This window comes from Corapipo altera, unplaced genomic scaffold (genome assembly GCF_003945725.1).
Source record: "Corapipo altera isolate COAL_440 unplaced genomic scaffold, ASM394572v1 50, whole genome shotgun sequence".
In the NCBI taxonomy this organism is placed as follows: domain Eukaryota; kingdom Metazoa; phylum Chordata; class Aves; order Passeriformes; family Pipridae; genus Corapipo; species Corapipo altera.
The window spans coordinates 2,236,731-2,253,938 of record NW_020884889.1 but is presented as its reverse complement, the minus strand read 5'-3'; the positions used below and the strand labels follow the sequence as shown (position 1 = coordinate 2,253,938).

Genomic DNA, 17,208 nt, shown 5'->3' with positions numbered 1-17,208 from the left:
TATTCCCAGTGCTCCAGGAGGAGTCTGCAGGGCTCTAACGGAGGCAGGGGAAGAATGGGGAGTTAGCAATCACATGCTTTGCATTTACACTGGAGTTTCCCAGATAATGGGAACCAGTGCAAGCCAGTAAAGCCTTGGGAAGAATGAATCCCCCCTCCTCTGACACTGGGGTACCAGACAAGCCTTCTCCTCCCACATCTACTTGGTCACTGACACTCTTGGACTTGAGAGACCCTCTCTGAGGGCATGGAAAGAGCATCCACTGAATTCACAGATATAAATCCCAAAACCTTTGCTGTTTTTTACCTTTCATCTTCACCCTAATTCCCTGTGAGTGAAGGAACTGGGAATGGTCCTTGCAGCCTTCTCTTAAATGGCATCATCTCTCCCATTCGCAGGGATTGATTTTCTTCAATCCAGGCCTCGAGGATTGAAGCCCCCAGCAGATCTGGGCCAGGAAATGGCTTCTTACAAAGGAAAATCTTTCAGAGAACATAACACTTTTCTTTCTTGGCTTCAAGATGAAAATTGGTGCATTCTTGATACTTTATGGGGGAAAAATACCTTGGAAGCACTTTACTGTTGTCTACGTAAATATTAGAGCCCATTTCCCTCTCCCCAAGCCTTCCAATCATTTCCAAACTGAAAGTGCATGTAATAACAGTACATTTAATAACAGTACATTATGAAACAGCTTTGGTTAAGATTTGACAATGGATTCCAAAAGCTGTAAAGTCATTTAGAAACACATTACAGTGACCACCTCAGTCACTCAGATCCTTCGAGGACTTTCCACATGGAAAATAAAGTCACTCTTAAAACAAGGGAAAGAGACAGGGCTGGGAGGGTAAAACACAGTGGGCATAACCCTTCTGAGAGGAAAGCACCTGCCAGTTCTTGGGCTGTTAATTGAGAGACACTTCCAGGTTTCTCCAAGGTGTGAAAGCCTCCGAGATTCCAGCACCGGGTGGAAAAATTGGAGCCTCACCAAACTATCGAGTCTGTCCATCATCACCTTCTCACCGACATGATGCTGTTTGTGTTTGACTGCCAATCATTAAACTACAGAGCTGTCCTCAACCTGCTGAAAGCCTTCCAAAAAGTGAGGGCTTAATTAACCACATGCAAGGGGAAAATCCCAAGTTCCACTGCTCAAAAGTCAAGTTTTCATAGTGGAGAAAGAAACCCTTAAAACTCAAACAGTTCAAGGGAGCTGTTTGATCTTTACCATCTCTCACGTGCTCTGTGCCACTCCCTGTACAGTCCAGTGCCAACCAAGGTAAGAGGATTTACCAAATTAAGAAGCAGAAAGGAGAAGCTTTACATCCTGTGTGTTTTCTGACCCAGGAGTTATCCATGAGTCCATGACCAGCCCATCCAGCAATAGCTGGATACTTTCAGTTCTACCAGCTTTGAATGGACCGGTGAGAAGGGAAGCAGTTTTAAAACATGGAAATGCTGGCAAGAAACATAAAGATAAGTCTGTTGAGGATTCAAGAACTCAGTATGGACAGTCAGAAATGTGTCCACAGGTTTCTAACCCATCCTCAATCCAGGCGGTCTCCTACTCTGACACCACATTTTGGAACTGTTCATTGACCTATACATTGGCAGGTAACTGCATGTTTCCTGAGCCAAAGGCCTGAAATTAATTCTCTTTAAGCTGCTATCTCAGTCCACCCTTTCTTCTCTCCCTCCCCCTTCTTCTCATTTTTATAATTAAACATCTGAAAGTACTGCTTGTTGGGTGGTATTTCCAGCTTCAGTCATTGCTGGCTCCAGCATAGGAAAACTCCTCTTCTCTTCTGAATACAGATCATTTGGATTCTTTTGTGTGAACTATTTTCTGTATTGCTTGGCTATTTTTTAATGATATTTTTATTTGTATTTTCAATGGGTGTGCAAGAGCTCAATTGATACAGCCTGTGTGAGTATGTTTTGCTACATAAACACAATTATTTTTCTTATATACACCCACCCTGTGTAAGAAATTACATTGTAGGCTCACAAAACTGTAATGCTTCCCATATGCTGAACTAACTAGCTGTCTCAATGGATCAAATATAAATATTGATGCAATATGTGCCATTTTACAAATTAATCATGTACAGAGCACGCTGGTTATGACAGATTCACCCACACTGCCAATTCTTTTTGTCCATAATATCCAATGTCCATTGATACCTCCAGGGATGGACCACATGAAACAGGAATGTCCATATGTGAGCAACTGAAATTCAGATCTGAGGGGAAGAGAATTCTTATTTTTCTGTTTTAAACACTTTTGCCCTTCTGGAGGGTTGTGAGTGTCTGTGAGGGTTTGTACAGGAGGTGAGTCCTGGTCCCTAATCAGGCATCTGAGTTACTTCTCTGAGTTACTTCTATTTCTGTTCCACAAGAAATTCTGGGTGATGGATTGGAGTCCATGTAGAATTTAGCTCAGGAAATATCCTCCTGTCACCTCCCAAGCCTTCAGATTTTATGTGAGTCAGAGCAGCTCTGCTGGAACAGGAGCTGGACACTGCCTATTTTAAATTTGCATTATCTCATCTGCTTTGGATCTGCAGTGACACCTGACCACTGACTCTGTGCTTAGATCCCTCAGCAGTTCATGGGGTTCTAGAAACAATAATTCTTGGTAACCCCTTATTCACATATAGAGACTGAAGGTTATGTGTCAAAACCCCTGTGCTCCTGAGAGAACATGCAAATAATACAAAGCTTTTTCCCATCCCAGAAACTCCTTTGCTTCTGTTCTATTCTATGCTTTTCATGGGATAACATGGAAGAAAAATAAAGGGAAGCAGCATGTTTTACTTTTTTTCACACCCCACTGTAAAGTACATTTAAAAACTAGTAAGATATCAACAAAGTCTTGGTTTTGTCACTAACCTTTACTCACCAAAAGCCCTGATACTCTTTTTAGCCCCCAGATTACAAGGCTACAGACCCAGAAATGGAAAAAAAGAAGGCAACTATACAACAGGTTTCTGTAGTTCAGACAATCCTTCTGGATTTTGTGCACATACACTAAATAATTTATCAAAGTACAATGCTAAGCCAAGTTGTTGTAGGGAGACAAGCTACCCAGTCTGGAACATCTTGTACCACAGTTTGTAGTGCAGGAATATGAATAATACATGGAAAATACTCATGTGGGGAGACAAAGCCAGAACTGGATGTGTCAATCAAATGCAAAAAGTGGGTACTGAGTGTGTAGAAAACTGTTTGCCAGCAGCAGGTCCAGCAGACCACTCCAATTTCTCCTCTGCCACCTGTGGCCTTCTGCTGCCACTCTGCCTAACCAGTTTGCAGAAGTTATTTTTGAAAATCTCTCCATTTTCCAATTTATGCTCCCCTTTCACACAGTATGACAATCACTTTGGAAAGAAAGTAGTTCTATAACATTTTTGTTGTGCCAGGACAGTCCAGTATGTGGCTTATTATCATTGTGGATTCACCAGCAAGTTAAAGGAGGTGTGATATGACAAAATATCAAGGAGAAAACCACAGACAGAGCCAAAACATCTTCACCTCTTCAATTGCTAAATCAGAACAAAGACTGCCCTTGATCCCCAGCCCAGTCCTGCTATAAAAGGAGGTCTCTCTTTTCAAAGAGACCTTAGATTACATCCTCAAGTAGACTCTGTAACCCCCACTAGAAAGTTCTCATGCTATCATGAGTCTCAGACTAATCCTCCTTTGAGAAAAGCCAGCACAAAGCCCCACATGTCACCACACTCAGCTGAGCAGCTGCTCTTCTCACACCACTGCCCTGGCACATCTGACACTTTTTTTAGCTCTCCTGCTGCCTCAGTTTTGTGTCAACCTCAGCAGCACAGAGTGAAGGTCTGTAAGAGGTCAGAAAGTGCTCTGCTTCCACGAGTGTTCCCTCATGGAACACACACACAACGATCTTGAAGAAGAACAAAACTCTCAGAAAATCCTCTCTCTGAAAGCCACTGGTCACTGGGAGAGAAATATGAGAAGATAAAGCCACTGTGAGCTGCAGCTTGCACTGCCCTGCCCTGTCTCACCAGGACTGAAGTGATTGAGAAAGCAAACCTGCAAAGCTCAGAGGAGCCCTCACCCTCTTGTTCTGCAGCCTGCTACAGATTTTCTGTGGCTGAAAAATCCCTGGGGAAAATAAATTCTCCTTGCTAGAGGACCATGTGCCCTTCAAGAAGGGAATGTCAAATCCCTATATCCACAGCGAACAGGGGTTCCATTCTGCTCAGGAGGTGGTAAGGATAAGTGCGTTTGAAATGTTCAACCTCAAAATCAACTGTAATAAATAAGGACATGACGAAATTGGAGGAAGAGTTTACAATTCATACAAAAAACAAGGAGTAAGATTATAAAAAGTCTAGTTGATTTAGGAACTCCTATGCTAAATTTAGGGCTGACTTTGCTCTCTGGTGCTTCTAGGTTTGATCAAAATAATAACCAAGTTTACTCACTCCAGCTGCCTTTAGGTGTAAGGGATAAATACAGGGATGATTTTTTTTCAGGGAGAGCAAGGCTGACACCAAAAGGCTTCATTCACACTGTTTAAACCTGAGCTCAGCTTATGGCTTTAAAATGAAACTGTAATAACTTCACGAAGTACAACTGAAGGAAAACTCTCTTCCCTTAGTGCCCAAATGCAGTATTTTGAGGCTTTAAAGAATCTGTTCCTGCTTTCCTTCTCCAAACCCTCCTCTCATTGCAGCAGTTTTTTCTCTGCCATGTTCATCTACATCCACTCATCACCAACAACGATGCATGAGTTCCATTCAGGAGCATCTAATGAAGGGAAAAGATCTATTACATTTCCTAGACTAAATGTTCACAGGCACTGCTAATTTGTCTGTTACACTGACAATGTGTCATTCCTGCCTTTAAGAGCCTTTAGCTGGAAGGATGACATAAGAAAATAAATAACAGTAATACCACCCTCTGATTTCAGCACTTATTCTCTTCTCCAGGCCCCCTGCAATGCTTGTTGCCAGGCTTTGTCTGTGCTGGGTAAAGAAATAAGGAGAAGAGTAATTAAATGAATATGTCAATTCAATTGGTTTAACAGGCAGCTGGTGAGACGGGGATCTGTGGCAAGTGGGGTGCACAGGCACATATGGCAAATCTCAGCACTGCACTGCATGGAAGGCAGAGGAGTGTTATAAATGAGTTCCCAAGGCTTTCAGATCTGCTCAGCTTCAGCTGATCATTCTGCATTCTTTCTCAGCCAGATGCAAATGGACTGACTGTTCTGAGCTGTCAGCACCTCCCTGCACAGTCCCAGGCAGTTGCCCCCGACTCAGGGTGCAATTTGCTTCTCGTGAGGTACCTCCAAGGCTCTGAGCTCATCAAGGAATTCATCTGGAGGGAGCTACTGCTCCTCCCTGCAAGAAGCAAACATACACTGCCATAATGTCTGATTTATTTTTATTTGTGGCTGCTCTGAACTGCTGGAGCAGTAAAGCTGGCCAGCCCAGAGGAATGGTCAGTGGCACACAGCTGGAGGTGCACAGCTGGCCCAACTATAAAAGGTTATTAATGGGTTGTTTTCAGGTTTTTTTCAGATACAGCTGAAAACAGGGAAAAATTAAGTAACTTGGGATGCCCCATGAACCTGGCTCTATGCAAAGCACTTTGAACTATAAAGAATCAAACTTGTATTGGCTCCCAGACTCTTGCTGTTCAAATTAGAAAGACTGAATTAAAAATGTCTCTTCAGCAGCATTTGACAGGAAACAGTGGGAAGTGTCTCCTGCAGCAGTGCAGAATTCAACCCAAAGATTTTTCACTTCTCTACATTGCTATAAGTAAAGCTGCTTTGCTATAAGTAAAGCTGCTTTATGCCTCCAAAGCCTCTCTTACACTCAGGTGAATTGTGCTCACCCATCTCCCTGCCTGGAAGGCTCAAAGCAATAAACTCAGTGGCTCTCAGTCCCTGTTCACAGAAATCAGAATAATGCCAGATTTGGTGTGCCCTGTACAAAGAGGAACTCCTACCACAGGATACAAATCTAGATGAGGAGGAACTTAGAAGCAGAACTGCCAGGAATAATCCAGCACTGACAGGGTTGCAGCAGCCAAGTGAACTGTCTTTCACATCACTCTTGTGTGTGCAGCAAACTTTGAACACGTGTTACATGATTAGGAGAGAAAAAACCCACCAAGTGTCTGCCCTGTCACAGTGTCTGTGACAAATGACTTGAACCCAACTGCAACACATCACTAGGAACACCCATGAATGACTTCCTGTCAATTATGATCTTTAAATAAACATTTTCTTCTCTCCCTTTCCTTGTCCAAACCTTAAATCTCCAGTTAGTATGAGTCTAACAACTCCATTAAATTTTCAAGGGACCTGTAACACCAGCTCTAAGAGATGCCCTCCCTAAGCATTCAGTGTGCTGTGTTACAGTCTCACTGCCCAGCAAAACAGGAGAGTTTTATTACAAAGATCTCCCACACCTAATTTTGGTTCTGTATGTAACTGAGAAAGAAATAATCATTGCAATGGTTACAGGCCATCACACCTTCACTCTAAGGAAAAGAGAACCAAATCTGAAGACTCTGAAGAATCCTCTTCATTTCCATCCTTGACTTGTCTGACCAGTGGTAGAAGGAAAAAGCATGTTCAGGGTTTGGCCAGTCCATCCAAGGACAACTAAGGGGACACTGATTGTCCCATTTGCAGGACAGCAGAAGGAAACCTCCCCTACATTCTCTCTGGTTTGCTTTTTATGTGACCCAAGTGAGAGGCAAAAAACCCTGGCTTTGTCTGTGCTCAGGGCCACAGGATCTGCTCTTCAAACCTGTATTCTCTAGGGGGGAGCTTAAAATCTAATTTTGTGCGAGAAAGGGACCCTTTTTACTACTGCAAGGGCAACAGGTCTTTTGAACAGCTTTGATGGGCCCCTGCAGTAACTCACTTTGGCATCACAGAATAACAGTCAACAAAAATCACACAGGGGAAGCTACTGGCTCAAGCAGCTGCAGGAAACAAGGGGCAACTGGTATTGAAAAGCTTCCTCAGTGTTTCCAGGCAGGAACCAGGTGGACCTGAAAAGCATCACGATTCTGGCAACCTACCACATGTAACAGGGTAGTGACAATTTGTAATCCAGTTTGCAGCTCCAGTGTTTTTTTCAGTGATTCCTCTAATAGCCAAAAAGGAGCAGTTAAGCAGGCCAAGATTTCCACTCCCATCTGCTCCCCTCACAGAAGTCCCTTCCCACCCAAGCCATTTGATGACTACACGCAAGCAAATGTGATCACTGAACATTCCCAGCTGTTCAGTAATAATATCATAACTGGGGCATTTTAATTCTTAGCCCAAGACACAGGGCTGTGGAGCACTTGTAGTGGGTCTGATAAAACAGGGTTGTGCTCTCCCCTCACAGACAGCCCCTCAGCCACCCACAGAGAGGCTGCCCAGGCTGTACCTGACACTAGAAATAAAACAAGAGAAGGTTACTCCACCTGGCACTTGCCATGTACACAGAGGTCGGTCTCGTAGGGCCCACAGGGAGTCCCATCCAGGACTCTGTCTGTCACCAGCACGGGAGAATCCTTCCCCAGGGGAGAGCAGAACAGCTCACATGGCTTATCTGGGAAAAGAAACACAACATCTGCCTTTAGGAACAGCACAGACAAGTGTTTGAGGCAATGGGGATGCATTCTCTACATGAATGGCTTTGGGTATCTCATCTTCGAAGGAACATCAGCCTGTCAATTCAGGCCTGGCATTTCCCCACTTCAAAATATCAATATTCAAAGGGTTACACTGATCAGATTGGGCTTTTAAGGTACAGAAAACCATTTAGTCAATACACTTTCAACAGTCTGAGAAGAATGATCAAGTGACTGTGTGTGTGTCTCAGGCTACAGCCACTGATTTTAGAAGAATAAGTTCTCCAGTCCCTTTCTCCTCCTGATAGACCAATTTCTTGCATCAGTGTGCCAGCAGGAACACCTTTATACCCACATTTGAAGCATTCTTGCATTTATATTACTTACTATTTTCTTAAACTGGTATTTGTGGCCCTACAAACATTCCTGGCAGCAAACTATGCTGCTAGAACAGCTAGAGAAAGAACCCCCAAATGATTGGAAATACATCAGTAGAGAAAAGTTTTATCTTTCACCCATGCTAATGACAATCATTAGCTATTTAGACATCACTTTGGAAAAGCTACTATTATGTTTAGCTAGAGAAGGAGTTAAGTAAAAAAGCCTTTTCAAACATTTGTATTATTAACTGGCAGCATTCAGCAGTGTCAGGGTTTGCTGACTGCCTCTGCCATATGTTTAAGTAACAGATATTTAGGCAATATAATGTTTTTCCTCTGGAGCTGATTCTGCTACTCATGGACTTCATCCAAGGAAGAATCTACAGACCCTCAGCAGCCCATAGTTCCTGACTGAAAATGGAGAAAGGAATGAAACAACTCACCCCTGGAAAAAACTGGGAGAGTTTTCTGTGACTGAAATGAGTCCAGGAAGTAGCTCTGTACTGTGCATTCATCCAGCAAAACTATTTAGGAAGTGGGGTAGAGGGGAACAACAAGCAAAATCAGCCCGAAGGAATTGTGCTCTTGGAGGGTCTGCTGTGGGAACTGAAATGCTGCCTGTGCTCTTGTCCTGGCATCAGAGCTCATCTGTCAGTGCTGGCACAGGGAAGGGCTCATCCAGTGTCTGGTCTTCTGGTGTCAGTTCCAACACCACCCTCCCCTGTGCAAGGATGTCTTTGGGATGACCAAGTGAGACCAGCCTCGTGTGCTTTTCAGCAGAGTGCAGGGAAAGATGTTTACTCTTCCAGAAAGGACATTACTTCATATCCACCAAAATCTGGTTGAATAGCAGATGAACAGCAAGATCCAGCACAGGGAAGCATTAAAGGAATGTAGGTAGGACAGGCAATCATGCTGACAGGCCCAAAATTGACACATATCAAAAATGTCCAAGGGAACCCATCTTTTTTCAGTTCCAAACTAACTTGAACTTTCTAATGTTTGAATGCCCAAATACCTGCCTGTTCAGACTGGGAATCAAGTTAAGGCATTTCTCTCCCAGCATTACAGAAAGAGGAGCAAAGAACTGACAGCTCTGTATGTTCTGTTAAGGCTCAAAGAACAGCAGGGCAGCACCGAGAACAACTCATGGTACTTAAGTCTTTCAGCTGCAGCTTAGGGGGACATTTTCTAACCTTCTCACCAACAAATGGGAGCCCTACAGACGAAATCAAGAAGCTGCAGTGAAAGAACAGCAAAGAATTCCAGAGGAAGATGAAAAAACCTCACCATCAACGATGACAGCTGTCAGGAGGCTTTTCTTCTTGTTGGTGTACCTCTCATGGGCCTGGCACTGCTGGTCCCTGAAGCTTGGCACACCTTTGGGGCAGGGTAAGTTCTCACACACCGTGTGCTCCACGCTGGCTCCACGGCAGTTCTTCCCACCTGGCCCTGGGCTATGGCAGGAAAGACAAACCAGGGTCAGCACCAAACACCCAAGGCAGAGGCAGCAACCCAGAATATTTCACCTTTCTCCTCCCACCAATTGCTTTGCCTCTGCCTCAGACACTCTTAACCAAGTCTGCTCAGTACGTGTCCCCTAAGGTTGTCTTCAGCAGTTTGAAATTAAGATAACACAGAAGCAGCTACAACCTGCACTGTAAACAGGGCACCCAGAAAAAAATCTGTGCAGCAGATAATCTCCACCCATGAAAACCACTCCATCTTACACATTTGTTTTCTAAACATGCAGGAAAGGCAACTACTCCAACATCGGGATTAAGCACCTGCAAAACCTATTTGTTCTTATTTATGAATCCCCAGAGAAGAAGGAAAACTCAAACTCTCAACAATAGCCTGCATTTTCTTTGCAAAATAAAACAATACACAAACAAACAAACAAAAAAGACTCAGCCATCCTAACAGATAATTTCTTTAGCTACTTGCTGACACTCTCCTGAATTTGTCACATACCTATCTCTCCCCAGCTGTAATCAGTGAAGATGGATAAGGTCATGTTCTTACTTTTCTTTAACAGATGGCTATAAAAAGCAACTCCAGCCAAATTCCAGTTTTTAGCAGTAAGGTAGTTCATTCCAAAAGCTTCTCCCCCCTCCCTCCCTGAAGAGCAATGAACATCAGGTTATATCACTCAGCTAATTGGAAAGCAAGGCCCTCATTGTACATCATTTATTTGTGTCAGTGGTCGTAGCAGGAGTTGCCCTGTTCATGTACCACTGGCCACAGGACTGTAATTTGATTTCCTACCTATGCTGGACTGGATGAATCCAGCATTTGGTGCAACAGAAATGTGTGATTCTTCACAGAAAAGCTTAATGCCAAATCCCAGCCTAGATCAAATTTTTACAGTAGCTCCATTAATCCCAGAACGAGTGTTTGGGGTGTTTTTTAATGGAAATGCTGATCTCCAGTGACACTGGAACATCACAGAGAGTCACCAGCACAGCCTGGACATCGCCTACTTGCTCTGCTGACACCTCCCTCTGCCACGGACACGTGTGAGGCAGAAGCTGTGCTGGGAGTGCTGAAGAACCTTCTGGGAGGATTGTCTGTGCCTCAGACTGTAGGACAGACACTGTGTCCTGATGCCTGGGAGCACAACAAAGGCTCCTTTCCACACGGACCCTGCACTCACATGAACACACCAGACACACAGACTTTGGTTTCGGCACCATCCCTCCGGCTACAGCAGAGGAGATGGAGCCACTGGATGCAGGTGACTGTGCATGTTTGTGGGTACAGGCACAGGGAAAACAACAACAACAGAAGGGAGCAGTCAGAACACCCAAAGAGTAACAGAGCACCCTCTCAAAAGCAGAGGATCAAGCGGATGGCCATGGAGCAGGAGACACAGCAGGACAACTATTTACATCAGCAGCTGCTTTGGTTTTTATCTTCAGATGTCAGTAATTCATGAGGGACTTCCCGTGAGTTTGCCAGTGCAGACTGGAATCAAGCAGCTCTCACTGTTGGCAATATGGTCACTGGCAATACTAAAATAGCAGCTAAATCCATCAGGAGAGGCACTTATGGAGCACCCACCATTCCCAGACAGTGGGAGCTGCAGGAACTCCAGGCCTTTTGTCCAGTGCTCCTCTGCTCTGCCCTTCAGCAGCCCAGTCCATCTTCCCTTTCTAATTAAGGAGTAAAATGAGCTGACTCTCCCAATGTAATTTCTCCCAAACTAGAAGAATTGTGAGCTCAAGCACTGCCTGGGATTTCCAATACACAGAGTAATTCCAGCCCACCTTGGCTCACGCTTCAAACAGTGACTGTGTGAGATCTCCTGGTAGACAACTTCACAGCCACCTTCCACCATATTTATGCCAAGAGAATCCACCCGCTAATGGAACTGAAGAAATCAAAGCCCATTTATACTGTTGTCACCCTTTTACACAACAAGAGGGGACTGAAGAAGGCGTGGAGACCTCATTTAGATGTTCTCTTTAAGCCAGTGGTTTTCTCTTCAATCCCCCTTGCACAGCAAGAGTCCAAAGCCCCGACAAGAGCAAGAGGCAGCACAACTCCAAAGGCTGCACGTGCACACTGGCTCATGACACACTCCTTACAACCATGTGGAGGCAATGCATGTAAATGCTCAAAGAAATTACTGAGAGGAAAAACCAAATCAAACAGTGAAGCAACTGGTTGAAAAATATTGATAGTCCCACAGGCTTAAGAGTCAGCTGGCAGGAGTAAAGATTCCTGTTAAAAAAAAAATATCCCAAGACCAAATATATATAAAATAAAAGATAAATCCCTTAGCCAGTGTTTTTGGACAGTGAATAAACCAGCTGCAGGAGTGGGCTGATGCCAGGAATCTGAAGCAAAAGATCACGTGTGTATCCCCAGCCAAGAATGTATATGAGCAAGAGAATTTTAAAATCAGTGTGCAGTGCTGGAGGGAGCATTTCCTGTGATTGAAGGAACAATGATGAATGGATTAAGGTTTGGTCAGCACTGTAGCTGACAGCAAAGGAACCAGTTCAGATCCTTGTTCAGGAAAATCAGCTGGTAAAAATCAAACCTGGACATTACAGACATTCAACTGCAGCTCAGTGTTATATAAGGAGAGGAATAAACAAAAATATCCCTTTCACATGAATACAGGTCAACAGCAGCCAGTGTGAGCCTATCCATCATCCAGGCATGCCTTCAAAGGGACAGTGTTGTGAGCCAAAATTTCAGCCCCAATTTAAAAAGCAAAGCTTCCTGTGATTTTTCTGTGGAGAAAAACTTAAAATCTGAATAAAATGAGAGGTACAGCACTTGGAGGGCTGCTCCCAAGACTGGGAGAAGTTATAATGCACACAAACAGGATGGGCAGTTAAATGGCACCATGGTAACCTGTTCAGGCCTCCCATATGAGAAAGAGACTTCCAGATGGGCCTCAGCTGACCTGGGGGATGAAGGACAACACATAGGAGATAACAACACTTACATTTTCTCCTGAATTAGAAGAAAGCCAAGCAGAGAGTACAGGATTATTTGTAGTCACTGTTCAAGAGCTAAACAGCACCCATGGCACTCTGTGTGTATGCAGCACTTCCTTTTCTTATGCAGCACTTCCTGACACACAGAATAACTCAAGGTGCTTTACAAACACAGCTCTGGGACACTGAGATGACCAGTGTCAGCCACTCTTCTGCTTCCCAAGCCCAGGGCCAGCACTCCCTGCAAAGCTGACCTCTCAAGACATCGGCTCAGTTTGCTCTGTAGATCCAGATCAGCCCCCCCCCCATTCACTGCAGTGCTGGAGAGCAAACACAGCACCACTTTTTCTGCCAAACTACATGTTTTCAATTCAATTTGATCTATGTTTGAAACACTGCAACGGGGCCACTTCCAGTGGTGACTCTTCAAGCCGCTTCCACAAAACCCACTTCACTCCAAGCAGCTCCAGGACTCTGACCTGGGTTTTGCTGCTGGCGAAGGAGAAATCCCGGCCTTTGCACAGCTCTGCTGCCTGTTCCCTCCCTGCACTCCTGCAGCAAGGGCTGTCCAAGAGCTACACGTGAGAAGAACCCTGATGAAGTGCAGACTTACGGGGGGTTGTCGCATTTCCTCTGCCGGAAGCGCACTCCGGTGCCGCAGGTCCGGCTGCACATGCTCCACTGGCTCCACACGCTCCAGTCCCCATCCACGTGCTCAGGGATGGGGGTTTTACTGACACACTCCCCAGCTCGGCACCACTGCAATGGAACTGTGTTAGCACAGGCTGCAAGGGAGCCCCGAGCCTGCAAACATTCCTGCTCAGGTGGACTTCAAAGGGTGTCTGAGGGGTTACGACAAGCCCGTGTTTAAGTTTCTAGAGGTTCAAGGCGAGAGGGAGGTGGGAGAAGGATAAAGGGAGGAGGTGAAACGCAGAAATTTAAGTGTCACTCTCAACAAACCCCTGAAGGCAGTTCTGTCATTAAAAAAAATAATCACAGAATTGAGCCCCTTGCTTTATAAAGGAGATTATTACCTAAGTGCTAAGACTTAAAGCCCCACTATTCATAGAAACCTAGTCCAAGAAATTATACCCTAAAGCAATGCCTTCATCAGCACTATTCCCAGGATGTACAAAATAATTGAAGTATTTTGGACCTAACTTGGCTAGAGCCCCAAACCTCTTTGATTCTAATAGGTGGCTGGCTCCTGACCAAGCAGCAAACTTGGCCTGTCCAGGATGTGACACTGCTAAGAGAGTCACCAGGACTCCTGTAGTTACAAAAACTCAGATCTAAAAACCTTTTGTCTCAGTTTCCTTGTCATACTTTCCAGAACCCAGCTTTTCTTTTCATTGTTTATTTGCAAGCAAAGTTCTTTAACCTTTGATTTCAGCAAAAGGCTTTTTAATGTTACCCCTTCTTACCTCCCCACCCATATAATATGCAAAAAATATTAGAGTCCAAAACCAGTTAAGTGGTGGATGGTAGTTACCAAACCAGTCAAGTTTCAAAATATATACAGCAAATTATACCTCTGAAATAATGGAACATCACTGAATTTGAGCTCAAACATTTTGAGCTACTATTAGAAACTATAAAGTTTTTAAGTAGCCTCTTTTTCTTTCCCCATCTTCCTCCACTCCCCAAATGCTCTGCACACTTTCTACCTCAAATACAGCCCAGAACACAACTAGCTCAGCTCACACTGAAAAACACCTCACTGAGGAAACCCCACCAGCAGCACTGGGCAGAGGTGACAGCAGGGAGTGCCCTCAGCAGCGAGCCCTGGGCTTCTCCTGCAGTTTGTGGAGTGCCCTGACCACAACAACTTCACCACTGAAGCCTCCAGAAGCTACTGAAATACACTTAAATAAAAAATCAGGAAGACTTAACCCAATCCAGCTGTTAATTGAGCAGTTTCTGTAACGGAATCAGTCGAAAATACAGGTTTATGGTAAATCCAGCACATCTTGGAAACATTATTCCCAATGCTGGAAAGCAAGAAGTGCTGCTGAGCAGTTTGATTACCTTGTCTGCGCCACACTCGGTGCCATCCAGAGGGGGGTCCAACTTGGTTTTACAGGAGGTATCTCCTTCCACCAGGCACCAGAGCCCAGCACACATCAAATGCTGCAATCACAAAGCAAGGAGGGGCAGTTATTCTTTCTGGAGATGTCAGCTATCATTATGGGATACACTTCAAAGCTCAGGCAGACTTTCTCAAGTGAATCCAGAGGCATCCAGTTGGTTTGGGGGCAATTATTTTTTAAGGCTCGACTGGCATTAAGTGGTGAGGCTGGAAACATGAAAGACTTTGATGGATGCTACTAACAGGAACCCCCCCAAAACAAGAAGTGTGCTTTTCAAACAGATTTCTTTTCACAAGAATAAATCTGGTTCCTTAAAAAAGGCCAAGTTGGGTGCCTTGGAACCACGCCAAGTGCTTAGGTGTCAAAGATGCTTAATTAGTCCTATTTGTTAAAGAAGATACTCAAGTAACACAGCCAGTCCTGCTGCACCTGGGTGGTGCTGCACCTTGGGGGAAGGGGCAAGGAAAAAGAGGAAAGGATGTCATGGTGTGCTGAGCAGCAGAGGAGGAGCCAGTGTGTGTGCAGGGATGTCAGTGCTGACCACAGCTCTGTGATCTGCCAGATCAACACGTTCTCAGAATTTGAGAAAAAGAACCAGCAAAAGGGGCCTTTGCATCGTTAACATTTTCCACAGCATCCACCGTGCTTTGCATTCCATGGAAGTGGATGATTTCAGTACAGTGCTACATAGCTGAATATTAAAAAAAAAAAAAGAAAAAAAATAAAAAGAAAAAGAAGAGTTACATTTCTTTCCACTATTGTTCACATTTCAATGTAATGGTAAAAAGATGAGAAGCCTGACTCCAGTGCCAGCTGGTCTTGTCAAGATTTATTGCACCTCATTAAATAGTTGAGTCAACACACTTCAACCTTATGGTTCTTTCCCAATGTAATGTAAGAGACTGTGGGGGCATGTGTGTGTTTTGTGTACAGGCATGTTGGTATGTCTATATAAAACTGATCATGTCTATATAAAATAGATCAGTACAAGAGAGGGTGCAGACGAGATAAATCCCAGTCCCAGTGATGATGTAGAACATACTGAAACAAAACAGTTATCCCAGCAGTATCTGCATCCTGATTTATTTCCACATTTCTTTCTGGAAAGAGGATTTTGCACTATTTAAACCCAAAATCTGGAAGCAGACGGCACAATTCAGTGACATCTGTATTAACCACAACACAGAAAGTCATCGTCACACAAACAAAAACCAGCAAATACACCAGGGAAGCCTGAATCAGTGAATTTCTAAGACATTTTCCCCGAACTAATAGAGCATACTGGAAAATATCAGGCTTTAGTAATTTTGACTAAATGAGTGTGACTAATTAGTGGTTTACCCACAGCTCCGAAAGCACTTAAGCACCAATTAGCCATAAGGACATCACACAGTTTTATGGATAGGTACAGCAAGGCAGAAACATTGACAAGGCAGAGATTTCAGAGCTTACTGAGAAATCCTCTGTTTCACACCAAAACTCTCAGATTCTGGAGAACCCTGCCTTCTGGAGAGGACTAAAATCCAAAAGTACATCAATTACTGCCCAAAAGTTCTACGGAAAGAACACTAATCTGGGCAACAAACCACAGTGTGAAAGCACCACCAGCAAGGTCTCCTCCCAAACTGTGGCTGGGGAATATTGGTGTGTAAAATGGTGGGAAGCTTTGGAGATCAAGGATGCAGGCAGCCAGTATTTCCACTTTTCCAAGCTTCAGTTCCTCTCTTTCACAAAATCACAAAGCATCAGAGCAGAATGTGAGGAGAAACACTCCACCCTGATTTCTTGAATGACCCAGACAAAAACCCTGCCCCCAGAAGGAAACCCTCTGCTTCTGTTTTCTCTCAGAAAGACACCCTGGCTGAAGATGTAATGGAATTCCCTACATCCCAAAAGAAGTTGTCCTAGACACACATGAGCACCATTGCTGAAGAGCTGTGCATTAGGCAAGGCCAGTGTTTGTTAAGCTTCAGCTTCGAGTCCCTGGATCATAAACTGCGTGTAAATTAGGGCTAAATTCCCCTCTTTGATGTACAACTGGGAGGAGGAAGGGGGTGGTGATGGAAACAAAAGTCATAAAAACGAAGCAGTTTTCTGTACAGTTTTAGTTAGCATGCAGAACTCCTCCAGAGCCCAAGAAAACGTGGAAGGTGATAAAGCCAGCTGACATTTCCCAGGTATGAGCCATGGTGTGGGGATGCAAGGGGCAGAGACTACCCCAAAAAGTGTGTCTGTACCTACAGAACTCCAGGACTGGGCCCAGACTACGGATACAGAGGGTGCAAATATTCACATACATGTGTGTAATTGTGTATATATAAATATATATGTGTGTCTGTGCTTATATATATATACACACACACAGAATTATAGAGGAAAAAAGGAATCATCTCTTTCAGCAATACCAACCTTTCTGAAACTTCCCATCTTCGAGGTATGGAAAACATTGGATTTTTATAGCATCCCTATGTTTGATTCAGAATCCTAAATGCAAAGCATATTTCAGGAAACAGTTACAGAAAAAGCTCTGTGTTCTGGTGCCACACCACTACAAAGCTTCAGCCCTCGTTAGTGCAGTCCCCTGCATTTAATCGAGCTCTCAGATACCCCAGCAAAGATTAAACCATCAGCTCTGCTATTGTGTGTTCCCAAGATGTTTTATCA

General features: G+C 44.2%; 1 protein-coding gene across 1 annotated transcript in view; it reads right to left on the bottom strand.

Annotated features, from left to right (window-relative positions):
• The window catches only part of ADAMTS17 (ADAM metallopeptidase with thrombospondin type 1 motif 17), a 167,563-nt gene that overhangs the window by 57,974 nt on the left and 92,381 nt on the right, over positions 1-17,208 (bottom strand). Inside the window, exons 11-14 of the mRNA XM_027644623.1 lie at positions 14,483-14,584; positions 13,068-13,213; positions 9,291-9,457; positions 7,471-7,598 (exon numbers count right to left, since the gene is read on the bottom strand). Coding sequence (XP_027500424.1) covers positions 7,471-7,598; positions 9,291-9,457; positions 13,068-13,213; positions 14,483-14,584 — 543 coding nt within the window. The remainder of the gene's footprint in view (positions 1-7,470; positions 7,599-9,290; positions 9,458-13,067; positions 13,214-14,482; positions 14,585-17,208) is intronic.